The 25,626-nt window shown below is 46.1% G+C and overlaps 1 protein-coding gene across 1 annotated transcript in view; it reads right to left on the bottom strand.

Annotated features, from left to right (window-relative positions):
- The window catches only part of LOC129830086 (rho GTPase-activating protein 39-like), a 91,116-nt gene that overhangs the window by 47,560 nt on the left and 17,930 nt on the right, over positions 1-25,626 (bottom strand). The window contains exon 2 of the mRNA XM_055892295.1: positions 6,906-7,340. Coding sequence (XP_055748270.1) covers positions 6,906-7,340 — 435 coding nt within the window. The remainder of the gene's footprint in view (positions 1-6,905; positions 7,341-25,626) is intronic.

Genomic DNA, 25,626 nt, shown 5'->3' with positions numbered 1-25,626 from the left:
TTCCAGAGTCTGTTTTGGACTTGGGGACTGTGAAGAGACCCCTGGTGATATGTCTTGTGGGCCACACTTGTTCAGTTAGCAGACAAGATTTGCTTAGAATTCTGTAACGGGTGACGCTCTCCTCATCCTCGGATGAGGTGAGGAGAGAAGGATCCTCAGACCAAAACGCAGGCTTTGGGAAATAAGCCATCTTTATTATAACAACGATAAAGATGGTAACACGAAACGAAACAAAAACTTTCCAAACTACAAAACAACAAAACGACGTTGACGAGACCTAAACATAAACTTACATAACTAAACATAAACTTACGTACAGGAAACAGACGACATCGAAACGAAACGAAACAAACAAACGCTACAGTCCCATGTGGTACGAACAGACATACGGACACAGGAGACAATCACCCACAAACAAACAGTGAGAATGCCCTACCTAAATATGACTCTTAATTAGAGGCAAACGCAAACCACCTGCCTCTAATCAAGAGCCATACCAGGCAAACCGAAACCAACATAGAAACAGATAACATAGAATGCCCACCCAACCTCACGTCCTGACCAACTAACACACAAAAACTAACATAAATAGGTCAGGAACGTGACAGTACCCCCCCCCACAAGGTGCGAACTCCGGACGCACCAGCACAAAGTCTAGGGGAGGGTCTGGGTGGGCATCTAACCACGGTGGTGGCTCAGGCTCCGGGCGCGGTTCCCACCCCACCATAATCCATCCTAGCCCCCTCCCTTCAAGAATGTCCACCCTCTTACTTCCCCCACAAAATCCTCCTAATAACATATCTAATAATGACAATACCGGGACAGAGAGATAAACCAAGACAGAGGGATAGATAAGACTATAGAGGTAGATAAAGATAGAGAGGGAGATCAGGATAGAGGGGCAACTCCGGACTGAAAGGCAGCTCCGGACAGAGAGACAGCTCTGGACTGATGGGCAGTTCTGGGTATCTAGCCTTTTCAGGCTGAAGGGCAGCTCATGGCTGACTGACGACTCTCGATGCTCATGGCTGGCTGACGGCTCTCGACGCTCATGGCTGGCTGACGGCTCTCGACGCTCATGGCAGGCTGACGGCTCTCGACGCTCATGGCAGGCTGACGGCTCTCGACGCTCATGGCAGGCTGACGGCTCTCGACGCTCATGGCAGGCTGACGGCTCTCGACGCTCATGGCGCTCTGACGGCTCTGGCTGCTCATGGCGCTCTGACGGCTCTGGCTGCTCATGGCGCTCTGACGGCTCTGGCTGCTCATGGCTCGCTGGCGGCTCTGGCAGATCCTGTCTGGTTGGCGGCTCTGGCAGATCCTGTCTGGTTGGCGGCTCTGGCAGATCCTGTCTGGTTGGCGGCTCTGGCAGATCCTGTCTGGTTGGCGGCTCTGGCAGATCCTGTCTGGTTGGCGGCTCTGGCAGATCCTGTCTGGTTGGCGGCTCTGGCAGATCCTGTCTGGTTGGCGGCTCTGGCAGATCCTGTCTGGTTGGCGGCTCTGGCAGATCCTGTCTGGCTGACGGCTCTAGCAGCTCCTGTCTGGCTGACGGCTCTAGCGGCTCCTGTCTGGCTGACGGCTCTGTAGGCTCATGGCAGACGGGCGGCTTTGCAGGCTCATGGCAGACGGGCGGCTTTGCAGGCTCCTGGCAGACGGATGGCTCAGACGGCGCTGGGGAGACGGATGGCTCAGATGGCGCTGGGGAGACGGATGGCTCAGATGGCGCTGGGGAGACGGATGGCTCAGATGGCGCTGGGGAGACGGATGGCTCAGATGGCGCTGGGGAGACGGATGGCTCAGATGGCGCTGGGGAGACGGATGGCTCTGGCCGGATATGGCGCACTGTAGACCTGGTGCGTGGTGCCGGAACTGGAGGCACCGTGCTAATGACAAGCACCTTCCTACTAGTGCGGGGAGCAGGAACAGGGCACACTGTATTCTCAAAGCCTACTCTATCCCTGATGCGTGGTACCGGCACTGGTGACGCCGGGCTGAGGACAAGCACATCAGGATTAGTAGGGGGAGAATATACAGTGTGTACAGGGCTCTGGAGACGCACTGGTAGCTTAGTGCGTGGGGCCGGAACTGGAGGCACCGGGATAGATACACGCACTACAGGGAGAGTGCGTGGAGGAGGAACAGGGCTCAGGATACGCACTGGTAGCCTAGTGCGTAGTGTATACACTGTAGGTACTAGGCTGGGGCGGGGAGGTGGTGCCGGAAATACCGGACCGTGGAGGCGTACTGGCACTCTTGAGCATTGAGCTTGCCCAACCTTACCTGGTTGAATACTCCCGGTTGCCCGACCAATGCGGGGAGGTGGAATAACCCGCACCGGGCTATGTAGGCGAACCGGGGAAACCATGCGTAAGGCAGGTGCCATGTATGCCGGCCCGAGGAGACGCACTGGAGACCAGACGCGTTGAGCCGGCCTCATGACACCTGGCTCAATACTCAATCTAGCCCTACCAGTGCGGGGAGGTGGAATAACCCGCACTGGGCTATGCACTCGTACAGGAGACACCGTGCGCTCTACTGCGTAACACGGCGCCTGCCCGTACTCCCGCTCTCCACGGTAAGCCTGGGAAGTGGGCGCAGGTCTCCTACCTGCCCTTGGCCCACCACCTCCTAGCCCCCCCCCAAGAAATTTTTGGGAATTACTTACGGGCTTTTTCGGCTTCCGTGCCAGACGCGTTCCCTCATAGCTCCGGTTCCTCTCTCCGGTAGCCTCCGCTCTCCTCAGTGCCTCCAGCTGTTCCCATGGAAGGCGATCTCTACCCGCTAGGATCTCCTCCCAAGTGTAGCAACCCTTTCCATCCAAAACCTCGTCCCATGTCCATTGCTCCTTTCTCTCCTGTCCCTTACTCCGTTTCGTTTTCCTTTGCCGCTTGGTCTTAGCTTGGTGGGTGATTCTGTAACGGGTGACGCTCTCCTCATCCTCGGATGAGGTGAGGAGAGAAGGATCCTCAGACCAAAACGCAGGCTTTGGGAAATAAGCCATCTTTATTATAACAACGATAAAGATGGTAACACGAAACGAAACAAAAACTTTCCAAACTACAAAACAACAAAACGACGTTGACGAGACCTGAACATAAACTTACATAACTAAACATAAACTTACGTACAGGAAACAGACGACATCGAAACGAAACGAAACAAACAAACGCTACAGTCCCATGTGGTACGAACAGACATACGGACACAGGAGACAATCACCCACAAACAAACAGTGAGAATGCCCTACCTAAATATGACTCTTAATTAGAGGCAAACGCAAACCACCTGCCTCTAATCAAGAGCCATACCAGGCAAACCGAAACCAACATAGAAACAGATAACATAGAATGCCCACCCAACCTCACGTCCTGACCAACTAACACACAAAAACTAACATAAATAGGTCAGGAACGTGACAAATTCCATGCCGTTATTTTATATTATGTTATAGTATGAATAATACAATTGAAGATAGCTGAATAAAATATAAAGGGTATTTTCTCGAAATTCTTTGATGGAGTGCTATTCTGTGTTGGGCGGTTAACAAAGAAATGGGTACTCTTATATGCTTAATTTATGCAACTTTAGTTGTGATACAAATGTTGGGCTATAAATTTAGATTTGTAATACATTCTAAGGCTGCATGATGTGACTCAAATTATGATTTTTAAAAAGTAGCATGAAAGGCATAAGCTCTGCTTTGTTTTTTGCGCAGGCTGTACACACTTTATCAGTCTCTCATTCACAATTTCACAAGCACTTGATAATGCCTCGAATTTTCCAGCTGCATCCCCTTTGTGTGGCCGTAATGCCCCCTAAAAAAATCCATGCCTTTTGTGGCCAGTGGCTGTTGTGCCCTTGGGCTGAATATAATCATTATAATTCTCTTCTCTCGGCTGCGTGCCGAATCCCCTCTCACTCACATGGCTCGAAGCACCTCTCACTCACATGACTCGAATCACCTCTCACTCACATGATTCTCAGTCTGTAACGATCGTCCTGTGAAGAAGGAGTGGACCAAAACGCGTGGTAAGTGTCCATGTTAATATTTATTTTAACTCAGAACAATAAGACAAAATAACAAAAATAGACCAACACGAAACGGTTCTGTCTGGTGCAGACACAGAGACAGAAAACAACTACCCACAAAACCCATGTGGGCAAGAGCTACCTAAGTATGGTTCTCAATCAGAGACAATGATAGACAGCTGCCTCTGATTGAGAACCACACCCGGCCAACCAACAAAGAAATACAAAACATAGAACACAGAATTCCCACCCCAACTCACGCCCTGACCAAACCAAAATAGAGACATAATAAGGATCTCTAAGGGCAGGGCGTGACACAGTCACGTGATCGGGTCTTTCTCACAGGCTACAAGTGAAGACAGAAACACCGGCGACACAACTGCACGTGTGCTTATCCGAGGCGCATATTGAAGATATTGGAAGCCATGTCCACATTTACTGTTCGTCAGCCAACAAGATGAGTAGGTCTAACGAACAGCAAAAGCACTAGCCTATGTCAATCTACTATCCCCCATAGTACAAAAGTTGACTTACTCTGTTCTGTGCGATAAATAAATATTCCAAACATAGTCTGGGACAGTTGTGGGATGTGATAGATCCAAAATTAATACTAGCATAAAAAAACAGTTTAAACTTTTTTGGGATAGGGGCCAGCATTCTGAATTTTTGATGAAAAGCGTGCCCAAAGTAAACTTCCTACTACTCAGGCCCAGAATCTAGTATATGCATATAATTGATGGATTTGGATAGAAAACACTCTAATGTTTCCAAAACTGTTAAAATAATATCTGTGAGTATAACAGAACTGATATGGCAGGTGAAGACCTGAAGAAAATCCATCCAGGAAATGCTTTTATTTTGAAATGGCTGTTTTTCCATTGAAAGCCTATCCACCATACAAAGACTTATGACCCAGTTCATGATCCCTATGGCTTCCACTACATGTGGCCAGTCTTTAGGCATTGTTTCAGGCTTTTACTCTGAAAAATTAGGGAGAAACACCACTTTCAATGAGAGAACAGTGGAAATTTCCAGACATGAGTCCAGCGCATGACCGGGAGCGTACCTTTCTTGATTTTCCTTTTCTATTGATGAAGCTATTGTCCGGTTGAAATATGATCAATTATTTATGACAAAAACAACCTGAGGATTGATTATAAACATCGTTTGACATGTTTCTACAAACTTTTATGGTACTTTATAGATTTTTCGTCTGACTGCTGTGACCACGCTTTGTTCCAATGGATTATTGAACAAAACAACGCTAACAAAACTGACGTTTTTGAACATAAAGAGTGAATTTATCGAACAAAACAAACATTTATTGTGTAACATGGAGTCTTGGGAGTGCAACCATATGAAGATAATCAAAGGTAAGTGATATATTCTATCGCTATTTCTGACTTTTGTTACTCCTCTTCTTAGCTGGTTACTGTTTGTAATGATTTGTCTGCTGGGCGCTGTTCTCAGATAATCGCATGATATGCTTTCGCCGTAAAGCCTTTTTGAAATCTTACACAGCGGTTGGATTAACAACAAGATAAGCTTTATTTTGATTTATTGCACTTGTGATTTTTATGAAAGTTAAATATTTATAGTAATTTAATTAGAATTTGGTGCTCTGCAATTTCACCGGATGGTGTCAAGGTGGGACGCTATTAGGCTATTTCTTCACATTTTAAGCTTAGCAATGCGCACACGTTATTAGGCTCTACACCCATTGTAAAGCGGATTCATGTGCTTAATTTGAATTATTTGGCCACTTTAGTTGTGATACGAACCTTATGAAAACATATAGTCTAGGCTACTTGAAGTGTGCAACTACGATTTGAAAAAGTCACCAAAAAAAAGCATGTGTTGTTTCTTGCCCTAAGCTGGGCATCATTCACAAGTAATATAACAATCACAAGTGATAGGCTAATATTGTCACCCATCACACTATTCTTAATTTCATCTTGTCTTTACATATACTAAATAATATATGTGTGAAATGTGTTATAATTTAGAATGGACCATTATCATGCACCTGTATTGAACAGGGGCAGCGGGGGAAAAAGACATGTCATCTATGCACTCAAGTAGCGAATGAAGGATGCTTTTCCCGTGGTTCATTTTCATGCCAGCCAGGTAGGCTTTACTCCTGTTTTAAAGAGAAGCAATTTGCTTAATATTACGAAGGTGGAGAAATAAATATAGTAGGCCTAACCTATAGAAAGTTGGTGGGATCACTCTGTTTTCTCATGCAATTGCATAGCCTATAGAAATGTTGCTCAACATGAGCTCATGGGCTGTTTGATGAGATTTTCGAATACATTTGCATTGATGTCAGAGTGATTAGAGGAACAATAGAGTGATGAGTACAAGGAAGTTAGCAAGTTTGGTAGGCTACTAATGTTCAGCATCAGAGGCTTGGAGAAACCTAAATACTGTGACTAAACGGTCATGTGGAATTTGACTGCCGTCATGACTCGTGACTGCCAGTGTGGTGGTAATACGGTCACCGTAACAGCCCTAGGTCTGAGCTGTGTGTTAGCTGTTTGAACAGACCGTTTTCTGCTTTTAACATGTCAATACCTCTCACAAAGACAAGTAGTGATGGAGTCAATCTCTCCTCCACTTTGAGCCAGGAGAGATTGACATGCATGTTATTGATATATGCCCTCAGTGTACATTTAAGGGCCAGCTGTGCTGCTCTGTTCTTTTAATTTTTGATATATTTACGACTAGATCATTACTTGTTACTCCTTCTGAAAGTGACTGCAGCTCTATATGAAGTGCGGCAGGGATTTGACTTACTGTGGTCAAGCTGAGTAAATACTGTAAGTGGATGTAAACATTGTAAATCTTTAGGGTGTATGTTTTGGTAGAGAGGTTACCTGGGGGTATCTTTCCTGTTCTCCAGGCTGTCACAGAGCCCTTTAGACGGGGTCGACCTCCCGCTGCTGTCAGGGTCCTGGGAGGGGGGCATGGGGTAGGCCTGGTTAAGTAGGGGTGTGCGGCGGCCCTCTCCTCCCCCTCTCTGGGGCTTGATGGGGCCGTTCAGGCCCGTCTCTGAGCTCCTCTTCATGGCCTGTAGCTGGGCCAGGGGCACGATGTCGCAGGCCTGGGGCCGGTGCCACACCGTCTGCTGGCTGGCACTGTTGTAGTAGTAGAAGCGGTTGTTGTGACTGTCAAACAGCTCCCACCACTGGCTGCCATCGGACTGGCGCACGGAGGCGCCTGCTGGGGGCTCCCAACCACACTCCCCCGATGCCAGGTTCACGTACATGCGCTCCTGCGAGCGCGGCTCCAAGATCTCCACCCAGTCACCGCTGGAGAGGAGAGGGGGAACATGGAAAATGTAGTCAAGTTTTGAAGACTGTACTGTATAGGACCACTGTATACTGGAAAAAGACAGTGCTTTCAAAACGTATTCACACCCCTTGACTTTTTCCACATTTTGTTGCGTTACAGTCTGAATTTAAAATGTATAAAAAATGGATTTTGCGTCACTGGCCTAGAAGCGGCAGGTAGCCTAGTGGTTAGAGTGTTGGGCCAGTAACCGAAAGGTTGCTAGATAGAATCCCCCGAGCTGACAAGGTAAAAATCTGTCTTTCTGCCCTTAAACAAGGCAGTTAACCCACTGTTCCTAGGCTGTCATTGTAAATAAGAATTTGTTCTTAACTGACTTGCCTCGTGAAATGTCTTGAGTTAACATGTATTCAAACCCTTTGTTATGGCAAGCCTAAATACGTTCAGGAGTAAAAATGTGCTTAGCAAGTCACATAAGTTGCATGGACTCATTCTGTGTGCAATAATAGTGTTTAACATGATTTTTGAATGACTACCTCATCTCTGTATCCCACACATACAGTTATCTGTAAGGTTCCTCAGCCGAGCAGTAAATTTCAAACACTGTTTCAACCACAAAGACCAGGGAGGTGTTCCAATGCCTCACAAAGAAGGGCATGGTGAAGTTATTAATTACACTTTGGATGGTGTATCAATACACCCAGTCACTACAAAGATACATGCGTCCTTCCTAACTCAGTTGACGTAGAGGAAGGAAACCGCTCAGGATTTCACCATGAGGCCAATGCTGACTTTAAAACAGTTACAGAGTTCAATGACTGTGATAGGAGAAAACTGAGGATGGATCAACGACATTGTAGTTAAACCACAATACTAACCTAAATGATGGCGTGAAAAGAAGGAAGCCTGTACAGAATATAAAATACTCCAGAAAACTTGGATTCTGTTTGCAATAAGGTACTAAATTAAAACTGCAAAACATGTGGCCAAGAAATTAACTTCATGTCCTGAATACAAAGCGCTATGTTTTGGGCAAATCTAACACAACACGTCACTGAGTACCACTCTTTATATTTTCAAGCATGGCGGTGGCTGCATCATGTTATTGGTATGCTTGTCATCGGCAAGGACTAGGGAGTTTTTTGGGGGATAAAAATAAATGGAATTGAGCTAAGCACAGGCAAAATCCTAGAAGAAAACCTGGTTCAGTCTGCTTTCCACCAGACACTGGGAGATTAATTCACCTTTCAGCAGGACAATAACCTAAAACACAAGACCAAATCTACAATGGAGTTGCTTACAGTACCAAGACGACATTGAATGTTTCTGAGTGGCCTAGTTACGTATTGACTTGAAAATCTATGGCAAGACTTGAAAATAGTTGTCTAGCAATGATCAACAACCAACTTTAGAGATTGAAGAATTTTTGGTGAAGAATAATGTGCAAATATTGTACAACCCAGGTGAGCAAAGCTCTTAGAGACTTACTTTGGAAGACTCACAGCTGTAATCGCTGCCAAAGGTGATTCTAACATGTATTGACTCAGGGGTGTGAATACTTAAGTAAATTTGATTTCTGTATTTTTATCTTCAATACATTTGCAAACATCTCTAAAAACATGTTTTTACTTTGTCATTATGGGGTATTATGTGTAGATGAGTGAGATAATTATTTCTTTATTAATCCATGTTGAATTCAGGCTGTAACACAATAAAATGTGTGATAAGTCAAGGTGTGTGAACACTTTCTCAAGGCACTGTAGGTCAAAGCAGTATTTTTCTCCAACCTGGAAAATCAGTGATGATATCAAATATTTTTGATCAGCTATGTGAACACGGACCAAAGGGATTTGTCTTTGTGTATGAGTCTGGGCGTGTACAGTACGGGCACATTTGTGTGTGTGTGAGGGCTTTCCGGTCCTAAGCATACAACCATTCCACAGAGTAGCTGAGTCAGACCTGAGTTAGGTCGTTCTGTTGTAGAGTAAACAACAGGTGCAGCAGCTATTGATACCTACTAGTCCTTAGCCACGAGCTACTTCACTGAAACGACAGTATCCACAACTCCTGCCTCAGACAGTCACTCAGGCTTCCACACATACACTCCCTGAAAAGTGAGAGCCGGTGAGAGTGACCCAGAATTAAACAAAAATGACATCCACAGGTGGCTGAAGGATTGAAATAAGTGGAGAAGGAGGGTGTGTTTAACGCCTTTCCCTGAGCCCTTGCTCTCCTGCTGACCATGGTTGGATGAGCTCCAGGGCTAACCTCCAGGCCAGTGGACAGAGAACCAGGGGAAGCTGGGGCCATGATCTACTACTCTCCCTAGGCTGGCTGGATGACAAAGAGGCCCGGGCCCTGGTCCCAGCTCCCAGGTTTTTATCTCCTCACAGAGAGGCCAAACAAAGGAGACAGGCCAGGGATTAAGTGGCATCTAATCCACTGGCCCACCTGGCAGAGAGAGAGAGAGGGAGAGAGCGCGAGAGAGAGAGAGCGAGAGAGAGCGTGAGAGAGAGCGTGAGAGAGAGCGCGAGAGAGCGCGAGAGAGAGAGAGAGCGAGAGAGAGCTCGAGAGAGAGCTCGAGAGAGAGCGAGAGAGAGAGCGAGAGAGAGAGCGTGAGAGAGAGCGTGAGAGAGAGCGAGAGAGAGAGAGCGAGAGAGCGAGAGAGAGAGAGAGAGCGAGAGAGAGAGAGAGAGAGAGCGTGAGAGAGAGCGAGAGAGAGAGAGCGAGAGCGCGAGAGAGAGCGTGAGAGAGATTGCGAGAGAAGCAAAGCCTTGCTATTGAGCGAAGCCGCCATAGGCACTTCCTAACCTCCTGCCAAATATACGACCACATTAGAGACACATATTTCCCACACATCACACAGACCCACAGAGAATTTGAAAACAAATCCAACACTGATAAACTCCCATATCTGTTAGGCGAAATACCACAATGTGCCATCACAGCACCAAGATTTGTGGCCTGTTGCCATGAGAAAAGGGCAACCAGTGGAGGACAAACAACATAGTAAATACAAACAAGATGTATCTGTTTATTTATCTCCCCCACTATTCGTACTACTGTTCATTTGATGATGCTGTTCATTCTCACTTTTGTTTCTTGTTTATTTCACGTGCTTTGGCAATGTAAACATATGTTTCCCATGCTAATGAAGCCCCTTTGAAATATGAGAGACAGAGAGAAATATAAACACACACACAAACACAGGATACTGTTGAGGACTGCATTATATATACCCGGGCACGGCTCTTGCTTAAACAGATTTACAGATATTACACAAGCAATCAAGCAATCAATCAAACAATCAATCAATCAATCATAGCCACATGTCATTCTCACACCCAGTGCATTGCAGCTCTATATACACACTGTTAATCCCAGTGCATAGCAGCTCTATATACACACTGTTAGTCCAAGTGCATAGCAGCCCTATATACACACTGTTAATCTCAGTGCATATCAGCTCTATATACACACTGTTAATCCCAGTGCATAGCAGCTCTATATACACACTGTTAATCCCAGTGCATAGCAGCTCTATATACACACTGTTAATCCCAGTGCATAGCAGCTCTATATACACACTGTTAATCCCAGTGCATAGCAGCTCTATATACACACTGTTAATCCCAGTGCATAGCAGCTCTATATACACACTGTTAATCCCAGTGCATAGCAGCTCTATATACACACTGTTAATCCCAGTGCATAGCAGCTCTATATACACACTGTTAATCCCAGTGCATAGCAGCCCTATATACACACTGTTAATCCCAGTGCATATCAGCTCTATATACACACTGTTAATCCAAGTGCATAGCAGCTCTATATACACACTGTTAATCCCAGTGCATAGCAGCTCTATATACACACTGTTAATCCCAGTGCATAGCAGCTCTATATACACACTGTTAATCCCAGTGCAAGGCAGTGGCATGTGTGGCCTAAAACACATTCACACCCAACTATATGCTAAGTAGCCTTCCACACACACACACACACACACACACACACACACACACACACACACACACACACACACACACACACACACACACACACACACACACACACACACACACACACACACACACACACACACACACACACACACACACACACACACACCTGTTAAACATGTCAGTAAAGAAAGCAAGGCCCTCACAGTCTTTCACACACACAAAGGATGGAAGATCACCCCACAGACCTGCTAAGACCTCTCAGAAATGTTAAAAGCGCACAGATTTGGTTTCTGTGAACAATGTGTATAAAAACAATCCCTGTCACAGTCTACAAATTGCACACTGTTCTGAGTATCCTCCCTCAACAACATGCAATGCTCTTTGACAGCTAACATAAGGACATAATACAGGCATGGAAACTAAACTACTATCTTTTGGCCCATGTTCAGGTCACACTCACATACACATTTAAACACACAGAGTGAGAGGATTCCTGCTTCTGGATGCTCCACAGAATGCTGAGCACGGCAGTCCTGCGGTGCTGTATGGCGCTGTACACTGTGTTGGGGAAGTGTTTATGTTTGTGTGTGTTTGTTGATGTGTGTGAGAGAAACTATCCTACGGAGATCAAACCCATCAGAAATTGACCCTCAACAAATAAGATAATTCCATGTTGAGAGAGAGAGAGAAAGAAATGGATGGATAAAGGGTGAGCAAGAGAAAGGGATAGAGAGAAATGGATAGAGAGAGGGGGGGGAAGAGAGAGAGAAAGGGGTAGAGAGAAAGAGAGAGAGAGAGAGAGAGAGAGAGAGAGAGAGAGAGACAGAGAGAGACAGAGAGAGAGAGAGAGAGAGAGAGAGCGAGAGAGAGAGAGAGAGAGAGAGAGAGAGAGAGAGAGAGACAGAGAGAGAGAGAGAGAGAGAGAGAGAGAGAGAGAGAGAGAGAGAGAGAGAGAGAGAGAGAGAGAGAGAGAGAGAGAGAGAGAGAGAGAGAGAGAGAGAGGTTATCTAGGCTATACTGTATGTCCACAGGTCTGCTTCGCTCCTCTCAATTAGACTGAGTTTGATTGCAGGCCGCCCAGGTCTATAAAGCCCTGTCCTAGCCTGCATCAAATCCCACCCAGCCTGAGACATAATGAGATGAACGACATACTGTACACACCATGGCATCATGACATCGCTCAGACACACCTGGGCCACCGGAGGTCGCCACGCCAACGGCATAGCTCAGGTGTCATCATCAGAACCCATACAGAGAGGAAACATGGCCGTTTTGTTGTGAGTCACAGCACCAGAGAAAGACACACTTCCAAATGGGGCATGACGAACTAGCATGCGCGCATTCATACACACTGTGATACCTGACCTCAGAGAACTAAGGAACAGAAGGGAAGCTGTATCTGTCAGTCTGGGAAACAGGCTAGAGGCGACGTAAAGAAAGACACATAATATCATTGATAGTGCGGCTGTACGTGATCCTTGTGTTATTGTGTCCTAGAGGGTTTGCCAAGCATAACTTACTGTGTCTGTGGCAGAGGTCTCAGTACAACTTATCAACACTGCGGAAGGCTTCAACGCGGGTATTTTCCCCCAGGCTTTTCGCAAATTCACAGGTAATTGTTGGGACAGTTTTGGTACAATCTCGAACTTTATAGTTGTGCCAAACATGTGAGAACAACCTGGCCTCTGAGCAAAGAGAGGTTGCTGGAATGTCTCTTAGACAGTCTAGTCTTTAGGAACATGCCCACATGCCCAGACTAGACCTGGGGCTGACACAGCTCTCACAACGATCAGGGCTTAGTTTAGATAGGGAGGGACAGGGGAAATGATGAGATATTCAGTAACTCATACACTCCTATTCCAAGGAGTTTAGTTTGCCAATAGCTCAACAGATCAGTAAATACTGCATGTAATGTGCATGCAAGCCGGGATAAACAATCAGTGTCGTCCCTGAGCTGATTAACTGAATCTGACTGGGTGCATTCTAATTAAAGAGACATCATTCTGTGAACTTGAGCCGCATCTTGATTTTGTTTATGAATCTCATGAGGACATACAGTATAGCCTAGATAATCTCTCTCTCTCTCTCTCTCACACACACACACACACACACACACACACACACACACACACACACACACACACACACACACACACACACACACACACACACACACACACACACACACACACACACACACACACACACACACACACACACACACACACACACACACACACACACAATCATTCAGAGCTGCCGACTTGGACTGGAGCACAGAGCAGCAATCACTTATGTGGGTGGTTGGGAGAACAACACTCTGGAACAAACAGAAGCCTCCCGGTGCAGCACAAAGCAATAAACTCCTCCTCCCACTCCCACCACCCCCCCAAACAGCTGGCAGCATCCCGACAACAACTTGGTGTTCCTTCGCTAGAAAACTTCCAAGCAGCAATGTAACATGGGATACTGGTTTGTTCCGTTGGTTTCTTTCTCTTGGGCTTTGCATGTAAGACTCCTGTCAGGCTCCTGTAAGGCTAGTGTAAGACTCCTGTAAGGCTCCTTCCTGTAAGGCTAGTGTAAGACTCCTGTAAGGCTAGTGTAAGACTCCTGTAAGGCTCCTGTAAGGCTAGTGTAAGACGCCTGTAAGGCTCCTGTAAGGCTAGTGTAAGACTCCTGTAAGGCTCCTGTAAGGCTAGTGTAAGACTCCTGTAAGGCTCCTGTAAGGCTAGTGTAAGACTCCTGTAAGGCTAGTGTAAGACTCCTGTAAGGCTAGTGTAAGACTCCTGTAAGGCTCCTGTAAGGCTAGTGTAAGACTCCTGTAAGACTCGTGTAAGACTCCTGTAAGGCTCCTGTAAGGCTAGTGTAAGACTCCTGTAAGGCTCGTGTAAGACTCCTGTAAGGCTCCTGTAAGGCTAGTGTAAGACTCCTGTAAGGCTCCTGTAAGGCTAGTGTAAGACTCCTGTAAGGCTCCTGTAGGATACCTGTAAGGCTCCTGTAAGGCTAGTGTAAGATTCCTGTAAGGCTAGTGTAAGATTCCTGTAAGACTCCTGTAAGGCTAGTGTAAGACTCCTGTAAGGCTCCTGTAAGGCTAGTGTAAGACTCCTGTAAGGCTCGTGTAAGACTCCTGTAAGGCTCATGTAAGGCTAGTGTAAGACTCCTGTAAGGCTCCTGTAAGGCTAGTGTAAGACTCCTGTAAGGCTAGTGTAAGATTCCTGTAAGGCTCCTGTAAGGCTAGTGTAAGACTCCTGTAAGGCTAGTGTAAGATTCCTGTAAGACTCCTGTAAGACTCCTGTAAGACTCCTGTAAGGCTCCTGTAAGACCCCTGTAAGGCTCCTGTAAGACTCCTACTCCACCATTATCATTGTATCCATCCTGTGCCACGCATGTTCTAGACACACTGCTCATGTGCATCTCATCTGACGGGTCCAATCGTGAGTTGTGCTCGTCTCTAGTGCTAACCTCAGTGACAAGGTGCACACTCCTCCTCCGCTGTACCAGTGTTCAGCACGTCAACATTATGGTCCCAAAACACAGAACTGAGCAGATGAATGCTTCCATTATTAAACACTACTGCATTGTCACAGCATGACAAACAACAGCCCAGACAAGCGGAAGCCATTCACATGAGGAAGTAGGCAGTAGAGGACTAACTGGTTCTGTTTCAGCTCTCACAATCACATTATGGTGTTATGACTCAGCACAGTCGTTATCATTCACTGTGTCCTCCGGGTTAACGAGTGATCTCAGTGGCACAGAAAGGACAGCAGAGGCGAGGTGAGCCAGAAGCCTGCAGATTTTGCTCATCCCAGCATCAATAAGCATTTTAAGGGAGACTGTGCTGTTAACTGCCTTGTTCAGGGGCAGAACAACAGATTTTTACCTTTCAGCTCAGGGATTCGATCCAGCAACCTTTCGGTTACTGGCCCAACGCTCTAACCACTATGCTACCTGTCACCCCAATTCTTCAATGTTCTAGAAGCTCCTCTCCTACTCTACAGTAAAAGAAGGCGCAAGAGAACTGTTTGGAAGAGATAAGGAAGGGAGAGGAAAAGGGAGAGAGGGGGAGAGGGAGAGAGAGACAGAGAGAACCTGAGCACGTTTCTAAATACAGGATCTGGTCCGACGTGAGTCTAATTTCTTCCAGAGCTCGTGGCATGTGACTCCAGGCTACCCACAAAGGGTGAACATTAGCATTCTGCCCATGCCAGGCTGTCCATACCATCCTGGCCTCACACCCAACTTCCACTGGAACTTCACAAAATGGCCACTGAGACACATTATTAGCCAGGCCAAGCTGGCAGAGACACCATTCCACCCCCACCACGCCCCAACTCTGGGTCTCCATAGCTGGGTTCTACTTTGTGTGCCACAGGATGAAGGATCTGCGGCTTGGCCACTTGAGCAGGTTTGCCAGCTGTGCAGTGATGAGTGTCTTGGACACGTTTCACCCCTGGCCCACTTCAGTAGGGCTTTAGTGCTATCCTGTACAATGAGATTTCTTTAGACATTGGGAAGTAGCTCAGTTCACCTGAACCCTCTCTCAACTCTCTCTCTCCTTGTTCCTGTGTGTAATCAGGACTGTCCTGCTGCTGATTCCCACAGTCATGCTCAGCTGCTGCTAAGGCCTTATTAAGGACTGGGACGGGGGGGAGGGGTAGGGGGTGGTCGTGTGGCCACAGCAACAGGGCTCACCTGTTCCCCTCACTTCAGTAGTGTAAATCAACACGGAAGCCTGAACTCCCCCCTAACGCCAGACCCCACACTCCCCTGATCCTCTGGAGCTGTCCACACACACACACACACACACACACACACACACACACACACACACACACACACACACACACACACACACACACACACACACACACACACACACACACACACACACACACACACACACACACACACACACACACACAGTCATCTGCTCCAGCTCTGCGAGTAATTAACCCGTTTGGATACGCTTGTTCTGCTTACCCCGCTGAAAAAAATCTGTCCTTCTGATTATTCACACAATACTTTTTCTGCTCATTACAAATATCTGTTCCCCCACTTACCCCTGTCCTGTCCATCACCCCAGACAAAAGGACTGTTGCTGTTCACACACAGAACCTACTTCCTGTTATTGCTGTTGTTCTTGAGGACAGAGAGAGATACTGAAGAGAAAAGAGATCAAACACAACCAACAGTAATGTCCTTCTACTGTAACTCTGCATTTCTCCCTGCTCAGACACATACCCACCCTGCGGAGTCTAAAGTCCTGCCTTAGTCAGAGCACAACATGTGCCGGAAGTGAAGGTGTGTTTGGAGCTTTGTTGAGCCTTCACGTCACAACAACGTCATGGAGATGAAACAAAATGGTGAAGTTGTACAATGCGATGATGTTGTAACAGTTGATACCCTCCTGGATATGTGGGTCAACGATGGACATTGCAAATGGATTGATTATGACTTTCCGTTGTTTTTGAAGTTCTACTACCACTAAGTTCTCCTCATGACAGAGACAGAAGTCAAAAGAGATGTTATCAGGAAGGGGTATATATATTTCAAAGGGCTGTGTGCTAAACTCAGTGAGGGCTTGTTGTGCTGCTCTCTCTGCACAGCTGTTTAAACCGTACCAGCAGTCTTTGTGCTCTGCCATCTAAGCATGGAGCCTATATCTGTCTCTGCCTGGGCCCCACCCACCCAGGCCTTATCACAACCTGTATCACAGCTCATGTAAGCATGCATGCGGGTGTAGGCAGTATGTCCAATGTACGAACCACTTTGCCCTGCCTAGCTGGGGAGAGTGAGTCTCACTGGCCCATGTACGCCTTAGCATTGCATAGTTACGACTAAGGTTGAGACAGCGTCACCTTTAACGTGAACATTCCCAGATTTCTGTCCAAAGGCTCTGTGAGCCAGACCGCTCCTAAAGAACACTACATCTCTCAACACACTGAGTCAGAATAACAGCTCACCTAACCTCATGACTGGAGCCTCTCTCAGGTAAATAACACAGACTATACTGCTCTCTCAGGTAAATAACACAGAACTATACTGCTCTCTCAGGTAAATAACACAGACTATACTGCTCTCTCAGGTAAATAACACAGGACTATACTGCTCTCTCAGATAAATAACACAGACTATACTGCTCTCTCAGGTAAATAACACAGGACTATACTGCTCTCTCAGGTAAATAACACAGAACTATACTGCTCTCTCAGATAAATAACACAGACTATACTGCTCTCTCAGGTAAATAACACAGGACTATACTGCTCTCTCAGATAAATAACACAGACTATACTGCTCTCTCAGGTAAATAACACAGGACTATACTGCTCTCTCAGGTAAATAACACAGACTATACTGCTCTCTCAGGTAAATAACGCAGACTATACTGCTCTCTCAGGTAAATAACACAGGACTATACTGCTCTCTCAGGTAAATAACACAGGACTATACTGCTCTCTCAGGTAAATAACACAGACTATACTGCTCTCTCAGATAAATAACACAGACAATACTGCTCTCTCAGGTAAATAACACAGGACTATACTGCTCTCTCAGGTAAATAACACAGGACTATACTGCTCTCTCAGGTAAATAACACAGGACTATACTGCTCTCTCAGGTAAATAACACAGGACTATACTGCTCTCTCAGATAAATAACACAGACTATACTGCTCTCTCAGGTAAATAACACAGACTATACTGCTCTCTCAGGTAAATAACAAAGGACTATACTGCTCTCTCGGGTAAATTACACAGGACTATACTGCTCTCTCAGGTAAATAACACAGGACTATACTGCTCTCTCAGGTAAATAACACAGACTATACTGCTCTCTCAGGTAAATAACACAGGACTATACTGCTCTCTCAGGTAAATAACACAGACTATACTGCTCTCTCAGGTAAATAACACAGGACTATACTGCTCTCTCAAGTAAATAACACAGACTATACTGCTCTCTCAGGTAAATAACACAGACTATACTGCTCTCTCAGATAAATAACACAGACTATACTGCTCTCTCAGGTAAATAACACAGGACTATACTGCTCTCTCAGGTAAATAACACAGACTATACTGCTCTCTCAGGTAAATAACACAGACTATACTGCTCTCTCAGGTAAATAACACAGGACTATACTGCTCTCTCAGGTAAATAACACAGGACTATACTGCTCTCTCAGGTAAATAACACAGACTATACTGCTCTCTCAGATAAATAACACAGACAATACTGCTCTCTCAGGTAAATAACACAGGACTATACTGCTCTCTCAGGTAAATAACACAGGACTATACTGCTCTCTCAGGTAAATAACACAGGACTATACTGCTCTCTCAGATAAATAACACAGACTATACTGCTCTCTCAGGTAAATAACACAGGACTATACTGCTCTCTCAGGTAAATAACACAGGACTATACTGCTCTCTCAGGTAAATAACACAGGACTATACTGCTCTCTCAGGTAAATAACACAGGACTATACTGCTCTCTCAGGTAAATAACACAGGACTATACTGCTCTCTCAGATAAATAACACAGACTATACTGCTCTCTCAGGTAAATAACACAGACTATACTGCTCTCTCAGGTAAATAACAAAGGACTATACTGCTCTCTCGGGTAAATTACACAGGACTATACTGCTCTCTCAGGTAAATAACACAGGACTATACTGCTCTCTCAGGTAAATAACACAGACTATACTGCTCTCTCAGGTAAATAACACAGGACTATACTGCTCTCTCAGGTAAATAACACAGACTATACTGCTCTCTCAGGTAAATAACACAGGACTATACTGCTCTCTCAAGTAAATAACACAGACTATACTGCTCTCTCAGGTAAATAACACAGACTATACTGCTCTCTCAGGTAAATAACACAGGACTATACTGCTCTCTCAGGTAAATAACACAGGACTATACTGCTCTCTCAGGTAAATAACACAGACTATACTGCTCTCTCAGGTAAATAACACAGGACTATACTGCTCTCTCAGGTAAATAACACAGACTATACTGCTCTCTCAGGTAAATAACACAGGACTATACTGCTCTCTCAGGTAAATAACACAGACTATACTGCTCTCTCAAGTAAATAACACAGACTATACTGCTCTCTCAGGTAAATAACACAGACTATACTGCTCTCTCAGGTAAATTACACAGGACTATACTGCTCTCTCAGGTAAATAACACAGGACTATACTGCTCTCTCAAGTAAATAACACAGACTATACTGCTCTCTCAGATAAATAACACAGACTATACTGCTCTCTCAGGTAAATAACACAGGACTATACTGCTCTCTCAAGTAAATAACACAGGACTATACTGCTCTCTCAGATAAATAACACAGACTATACTGCTCTCTCAGGTAAATAACACAGGACTATACTGCTCTCTCAGGTAAATAACACAGAACTATACTGCTCTCTCAGGTAAATAACACAGACTATACTGCTCTCTCAGGTAAATAACACAGGACTATACTGCTCTCTCAGATAAATAACACAGACTATACTGCTCTCTCAGGTAAATAACACAGGACTATACTGCTCTCTCAGGTAAATAACACAGACTATACTGCTCTCTCAGGTAAATAACACAGGACTATACTGCTCTCTCAGGTAAATAACACAGACTATACTGCTCTCTCAGGTAAATAACACAGGACTATTGTCACGTTCGTCGTTTGGATGAAGAGAGGAGGACCAAGGCGCAGCGTGATAAGAATACATTCTTCTATTTATTTAACGAAACGAAGAACACTTAAACAAACTATGCAAAACAACAAACGAACGTGAAGCTATATATTAAACAAGTGCAGACACAGGCAACTTACATATAGACAATAACCCACGAAATACCCAACGGAATATGGCTGCCTAAATATGGTTCCCAATCAGAGACAACGATAAACAGCTGCCTCTAATTGAGAACCAATCTAGGCAACCATAGACATACAAACACCTAGACTAGTAAACACCCCAAGAAACATACAAAACCCCTAGACAAGACAAAACACATACATCCCCCATGTCACACCCTGACCTAACCAAAATAATAAAGAAAACAAAGATAACTAAGTTCAGGGCGTGACAACTATACTGCTCTCTCAGGTAAATAACACAGACTATACTGCTCTCTCAGGTAAATAACACAGAACTATACTGCTCTCTCAAGTAAATAACACAGGACTATACTGCTCTCTCAGGTAAATAACACAGACTATACTGCTCTCTCAGGTAAATAACACAGAACTATACTGCTCTCTCAAGTAAATAACACAGGACTATACTGCTCTCTCAGATAAATAACACAGACTATACTGCTCTCTCAGGTAAATAACACAGACTATACTGCTCTCTCAGACTGGCCGACTCTGCTGTCTACTGTATGTGTCTCTGTCTAGATCAGTCTAGAGGTCTGACTGCATGTCTCTGTTAGGGATTTACTCAGCTTCTTGAAAGGCATGCATTAGTCAAACGCCGGGAATCATTTGTGTAGACTAGTGCCTGAGCAATAATGGGTTGTGTTAACGTGTGTGTGGCAAGGGTGCAGTGATTCACGAGTGGCAACCTGCTTCTTGTAAAACAAATTTAAGGGGAAAATAGAGAGAAGAAATCCTTGGCCTGAGGGCTACCAGAATAAGGTCAAGGGAGAAGAATGAGACTGGCTGAGGGCTACCAGAATAAGGTCAAGGGAGAAGAATGAGACTGGCTGAGGGCTACCAGAATAAGGTCAAGGGAGAAGAATGAGACTGGCTGAGGGCTACCAGAATAAGGTCAAGGGAGAAGAATGAGACTGGCTGGTGAAATAGTTCTGTTATCACTCCGAAACACCAGAATGTTCGGATATTAACAGGAGTCTGCCAAAAAGCAGTGGGCAGCCCACCAAACAGTTCCCTTTCTACTGAGCTCACATTCTTAGCAACTCAGCACAACACGAAGAACATACAGCCGTTCTCCTTCTGTGCTCCCCTCTCCTCCTCTTTCCTCCAGAGCGTAGCGTGCCTGTAGCCTCCTTCCTACACTATGAAGAACCTAATCTGGGAGAGTAATCAGACACTCCTGTTCACTCCTCACTGCGTTACTCCTTTCTGGGGCAGGAATGAAGTCCTGGACCTGTTATAGCACTGAGACCCAGTACAGGACTCTACAGTACACACACACACACACACACACACACACACACACACACACACACACACACACACACACACACACACACACACACACACACACACACACACACACACACACACACACACACACACACACACACACACACACACACACACACACACACACACACACACACACACACACTAGCATGTCCCTGGGAGCAGGAGGAGAGGAGGCGTTGTTGACTGACTGGCCCTATATTCAGCCTTGTTTCTGCAGCTCAGTGCAGCTCCCCAGTGGGGTCAAGGAGCTGCCTATACAGGGCAGGAAAACTAAAAATACAACCAGCCAGCAACCACGAGACAAAGACTCAAAACATGTGGCACCTGTGATCATCAAGCCAGAGGACTGATTCCAAGTTTCTAAGACATTCCTGTCTGTCTCCCAACTCCTCTCTCCCCCGTCTCTCTCTCTCTCTCTCTCTCCCGTCTCTCTCTCTCCCGTCTCCCTCTCTCTCCCGTCTCTCTCTCTCCCGTCTCTCTCTCTCTCCCCCGTCTCTCTCTCTCCATAATGGTGTGATCAAAAGCAAAGGATCTTATGGCCTTGTTCTAAATATGAGATCTGTCACTATCGGTTTCAGCACACTCAGTACTGTAGCAGGATGTTTACCGGCCAGGCGGAGCAGCAGCCTTAATGATGTATTGTCTTTGCACTACGTCTATGTAGAATACGGTTGTTATTGTTGGGGGTAGAGCTCATGGAATAAAACCAGTAGCCAACCAAATCTCCCGGGGCCAAACTACATGCCAATTTCCATTTCTCTGAGTCCATCATGGCCTATATATACACACGCCTGCTATGGAAGATATGACCTGTGTATAATTGTTGGAAATCCATGCGCTATAAAAGGCAGTCATGGATAGGGTTTATGTTTCAGTGTTTAGATGGGGTTAAAACATCGGCCAGAGTAACCATGACGATGGCGGTTATAGCAGGGATTATCTCCTCAAGGTCAGGGGTCAAAGTCCTGCCACGATGCCAATACCGCTGCTGCTGTTTAGTGACACACACGCACGCACGCACGCACGCACGCACGCACGCACACACACACACACACACACACACACACACACACACACACACACACACACAGACAGACAGACCACTTTGGTGAGTCTTACCTGAAACACGCCCACAGAACTCACAGTTTGGACGACATTCCAGCTGACATCAACACATGTTTTTATTACGTGTGTGTGTATGTGAATATTTGACCCGAAATACTGTAGCAGTAGTTATAGACAGAGGTCCTTCTCCGGCCCCCGAGTGGCGCAGCGGTCTAAGACACTGCATCTCAGTGCTAGAGGTGTCCCTACGGACCCTGGTTCGATTCCAGGATGTATCACAACCGGCTGTGATTGGGAGTCCCATAGGCCGGCGCACAATTGGCCCAGCGTCGTCCGGGTTAGAGTTTGGCCCGGGGTAGGCCGTCATTGTAAATAACACATTTTTCTTAACTGACTTGCCTAGTTAAATAAAATAAATAAATAACGCTCCTTTGGTTGTGTGTGTTTACATCAAGTTGTTACTCATATCCAGTCCCTACAGACACACCGTCCTTCTCCTCATAGGCTTCCATCTCCCAGTAATAATGACCCATTTCTAAACTCTGCCCAGCATACTATCCACTGTCCTGCCCAAAGCCAACAGAACCAGTGTGTCTGAGTGTGTCCCAGCCAGGCCAGGCCAGGGCCCGCTCCCTCCCAGCAGTACTTCTCCTGGCATTCTGCACCCTGTCTTCCCCATCCAGCACCTCACACAGGAATCAACACAGAGCCTTCTCTGCCACCTAGAGCCAAGGGGCTAATGCTGTCTGTCTGAATGCAGGGCTGTGCTACTGACGTGGTGGGTCGTCTTGAGTGTTGTGCTCCAGGGCACACCGGCTGTGGTTCAGATCTGAGAGGGGATCAAATCAACAGCCGTTTGGTCCTCTCTCGCTAACCACCCCCCTGGTTTCCCCAACAACGTACAGTGTGGGCTGTCCCTCTTTTTGGAGGAGGAGGAGGAGGCAGACAAGAGGATGCTAGAACTAAACATCTCACTCTCACTGCAGCTGTCTGGCCTGATGGCTCAATGCTCAGTCTATCACTTCAATTCATCTTAATAAGTCTACCTCTTACAGTGTATAATATGTACACTCTGTGCAGGTAGTGTGTGATGAGACACGGAACCTCTACAATCTGTCTGGCTGTTTGGTCTCGCTCTCTGTGTTCCAGAATGCCCCTGAGGCGTCTGACTCGGCAGCCTTGGCTTTGAGAGGGATCTGTGTCTGATCACTGTAGGGTGCTGCTGTCTAAACTGACTGATGTGATGCAGAAACCAAATGAAACAAGCCCATTACCCTCAGTTGAGCCTCATACAGAGTTGAGGACTGATCTTCAATGCCCCCCCTCCTCTCTCTCTCCTTCTCTCTTTCTCTCCCTCCTCCCCCCTGTTTGCCCTGTCTCTCTCAATGGGTTAAAAGGGAAAGTCTCTCTGAAATGGGTGCCAAAACTATGCTTCCTTTCTTCTTGTGATGTCAGATAAATGGACAAGAACACCTGTCTTTGCCATTCAGTGTATTCGTGCAAGTGGATATGTGTGTTTTCAGGCTGTGTGCGTATACACGAGGCAGGGCAGAATGCATCAGTCAGGTTGTGACCTTTTCTGGATGCATGGAGAATGAATTAACCCTGACGGATCCTGTACATGACTTGGATGGGAAGCACTATGTCCCCAAGCAACCTCTGCTGCTGTGTCTGTTTGTTTATTAAGGGGAGAGGGAGAGAGGGAGAGAGGGAGGGAGGGAGAGAGAGAGAGACAGAGACAGAGACAAGGGGATGTATCAAGTGGTGGATTGCCAAAAACCTGAAGGTTCAATCCCACCTGCATCAGCTTTCTCTTTCTCTGCTCTTTCTCTCCTCTGCTCTCTCTCTCTCTCTGCTCTCTCTCTCTGCTGGAGGTAAGTGGAAAAAAGTAGCAAGCAATGTTTCAAACTTTGAATCACAGAGAAAATGTGTTTTTTCTAGCAGCACACCCATGTGTCGTCTTTCTGCCGTCCTAGCCTGTTCCAGAGGCTCACTTTCCTTTCTTCACTGAAAGAGAACCAGAGATTTGAGAGCCAGCGCTAAATCTGCCAAAACATTTAGTCATTCCTGGCTGGAGAAATATGGCACCCTCTTACTATGTACTTCTAATACCAAGGATGAGCCCCCTAGCTCATCACTCTTCTGGACACACACACACACACACACACACACACACACACACACACACACACACACACACACACACACACACACACACACACACACACACACACACACACACACACACACACACACACACACACACACACACACACACACACACACACACACACGTTAAAGGTTCCACCCTGAAGCTATGCTCACAAGTCATCTGAAGCAGTCTCTATCAGATCTTTAACGTGCTCTATAATCAGCTACGCTACACTCTAGACAACAATCTGATTCACATGTTCTACTTCAGCCCCTCTTAAATATCCATACACTCAGAATGTACACACCCTGGTAAATGGTAACAGAAACACACATGCTAACACACTTGTATGTATGTGACTGACACACCGGCTCACAAACATGATACGTAGAGTCAGCACTGGGCCACTTTATTCTCCAGTAATAGTCATTTGGGGAAAAGGTCTAATTAGCCTAGCGTTAGCCCTACGGCTCCGACATTATTCCCTAGTGCTCCGGAGAGCTGAGACATGTTCATATCCCTGTGGAATAACAGCACAGTTCCCGAGACACTGAGTGTTCTTTCTACAAAGCAGACCGTGGTAAGGCCCAGAGGACCAGCTACACTGTGGATGTTCTACCAACCAACCACTCCGCTCAGTTCAGTTCTGTTCTGAGGACGCTTAGAGGGGGTAGAAATAAAAGACATGACCCACAGGGGGGCACTGAAAACAGAAAAGAAGAACAATGAAAGAGAAACAGTAGAGAGGAGGGGAAGGATGAGGAGGAGATGGTATGGGAGGCGAGGAAAGCATTCATTTAAATGGTGGAAGCAGGGGGGTGAAAAACAATATTGTCCCTTTTGTTAGTTGGTCCCTCTCTCTCTTGCCCTCTGTGTGTTTGTGGCAGCGCTGAGAGGGTAAATAGACGGCGTACCATCTGT

The sequence above is a fragment of the Salvelinus fontinalis genome, chromosome 31 (assembly GCF_029448725.1).
Source record: "Salvelinus fontinalis isolate EN_2023a chromosome 31, ASM2944872v1, whole genome shotgun sequence".
Classification (NCBI taxonomy): domain Eukaryota; kingdom Metazoa; phylum Chordata; class Actinopteri; order Salmoniformes; family Salmonidae; genus Salvelinus; species Salvelinus fontinalis.
The sequence above is the reverse complement of the archived record's forward strand: the minus strand, read 5'-3'. Positions and strand labels throughout refer to the sequence as shown.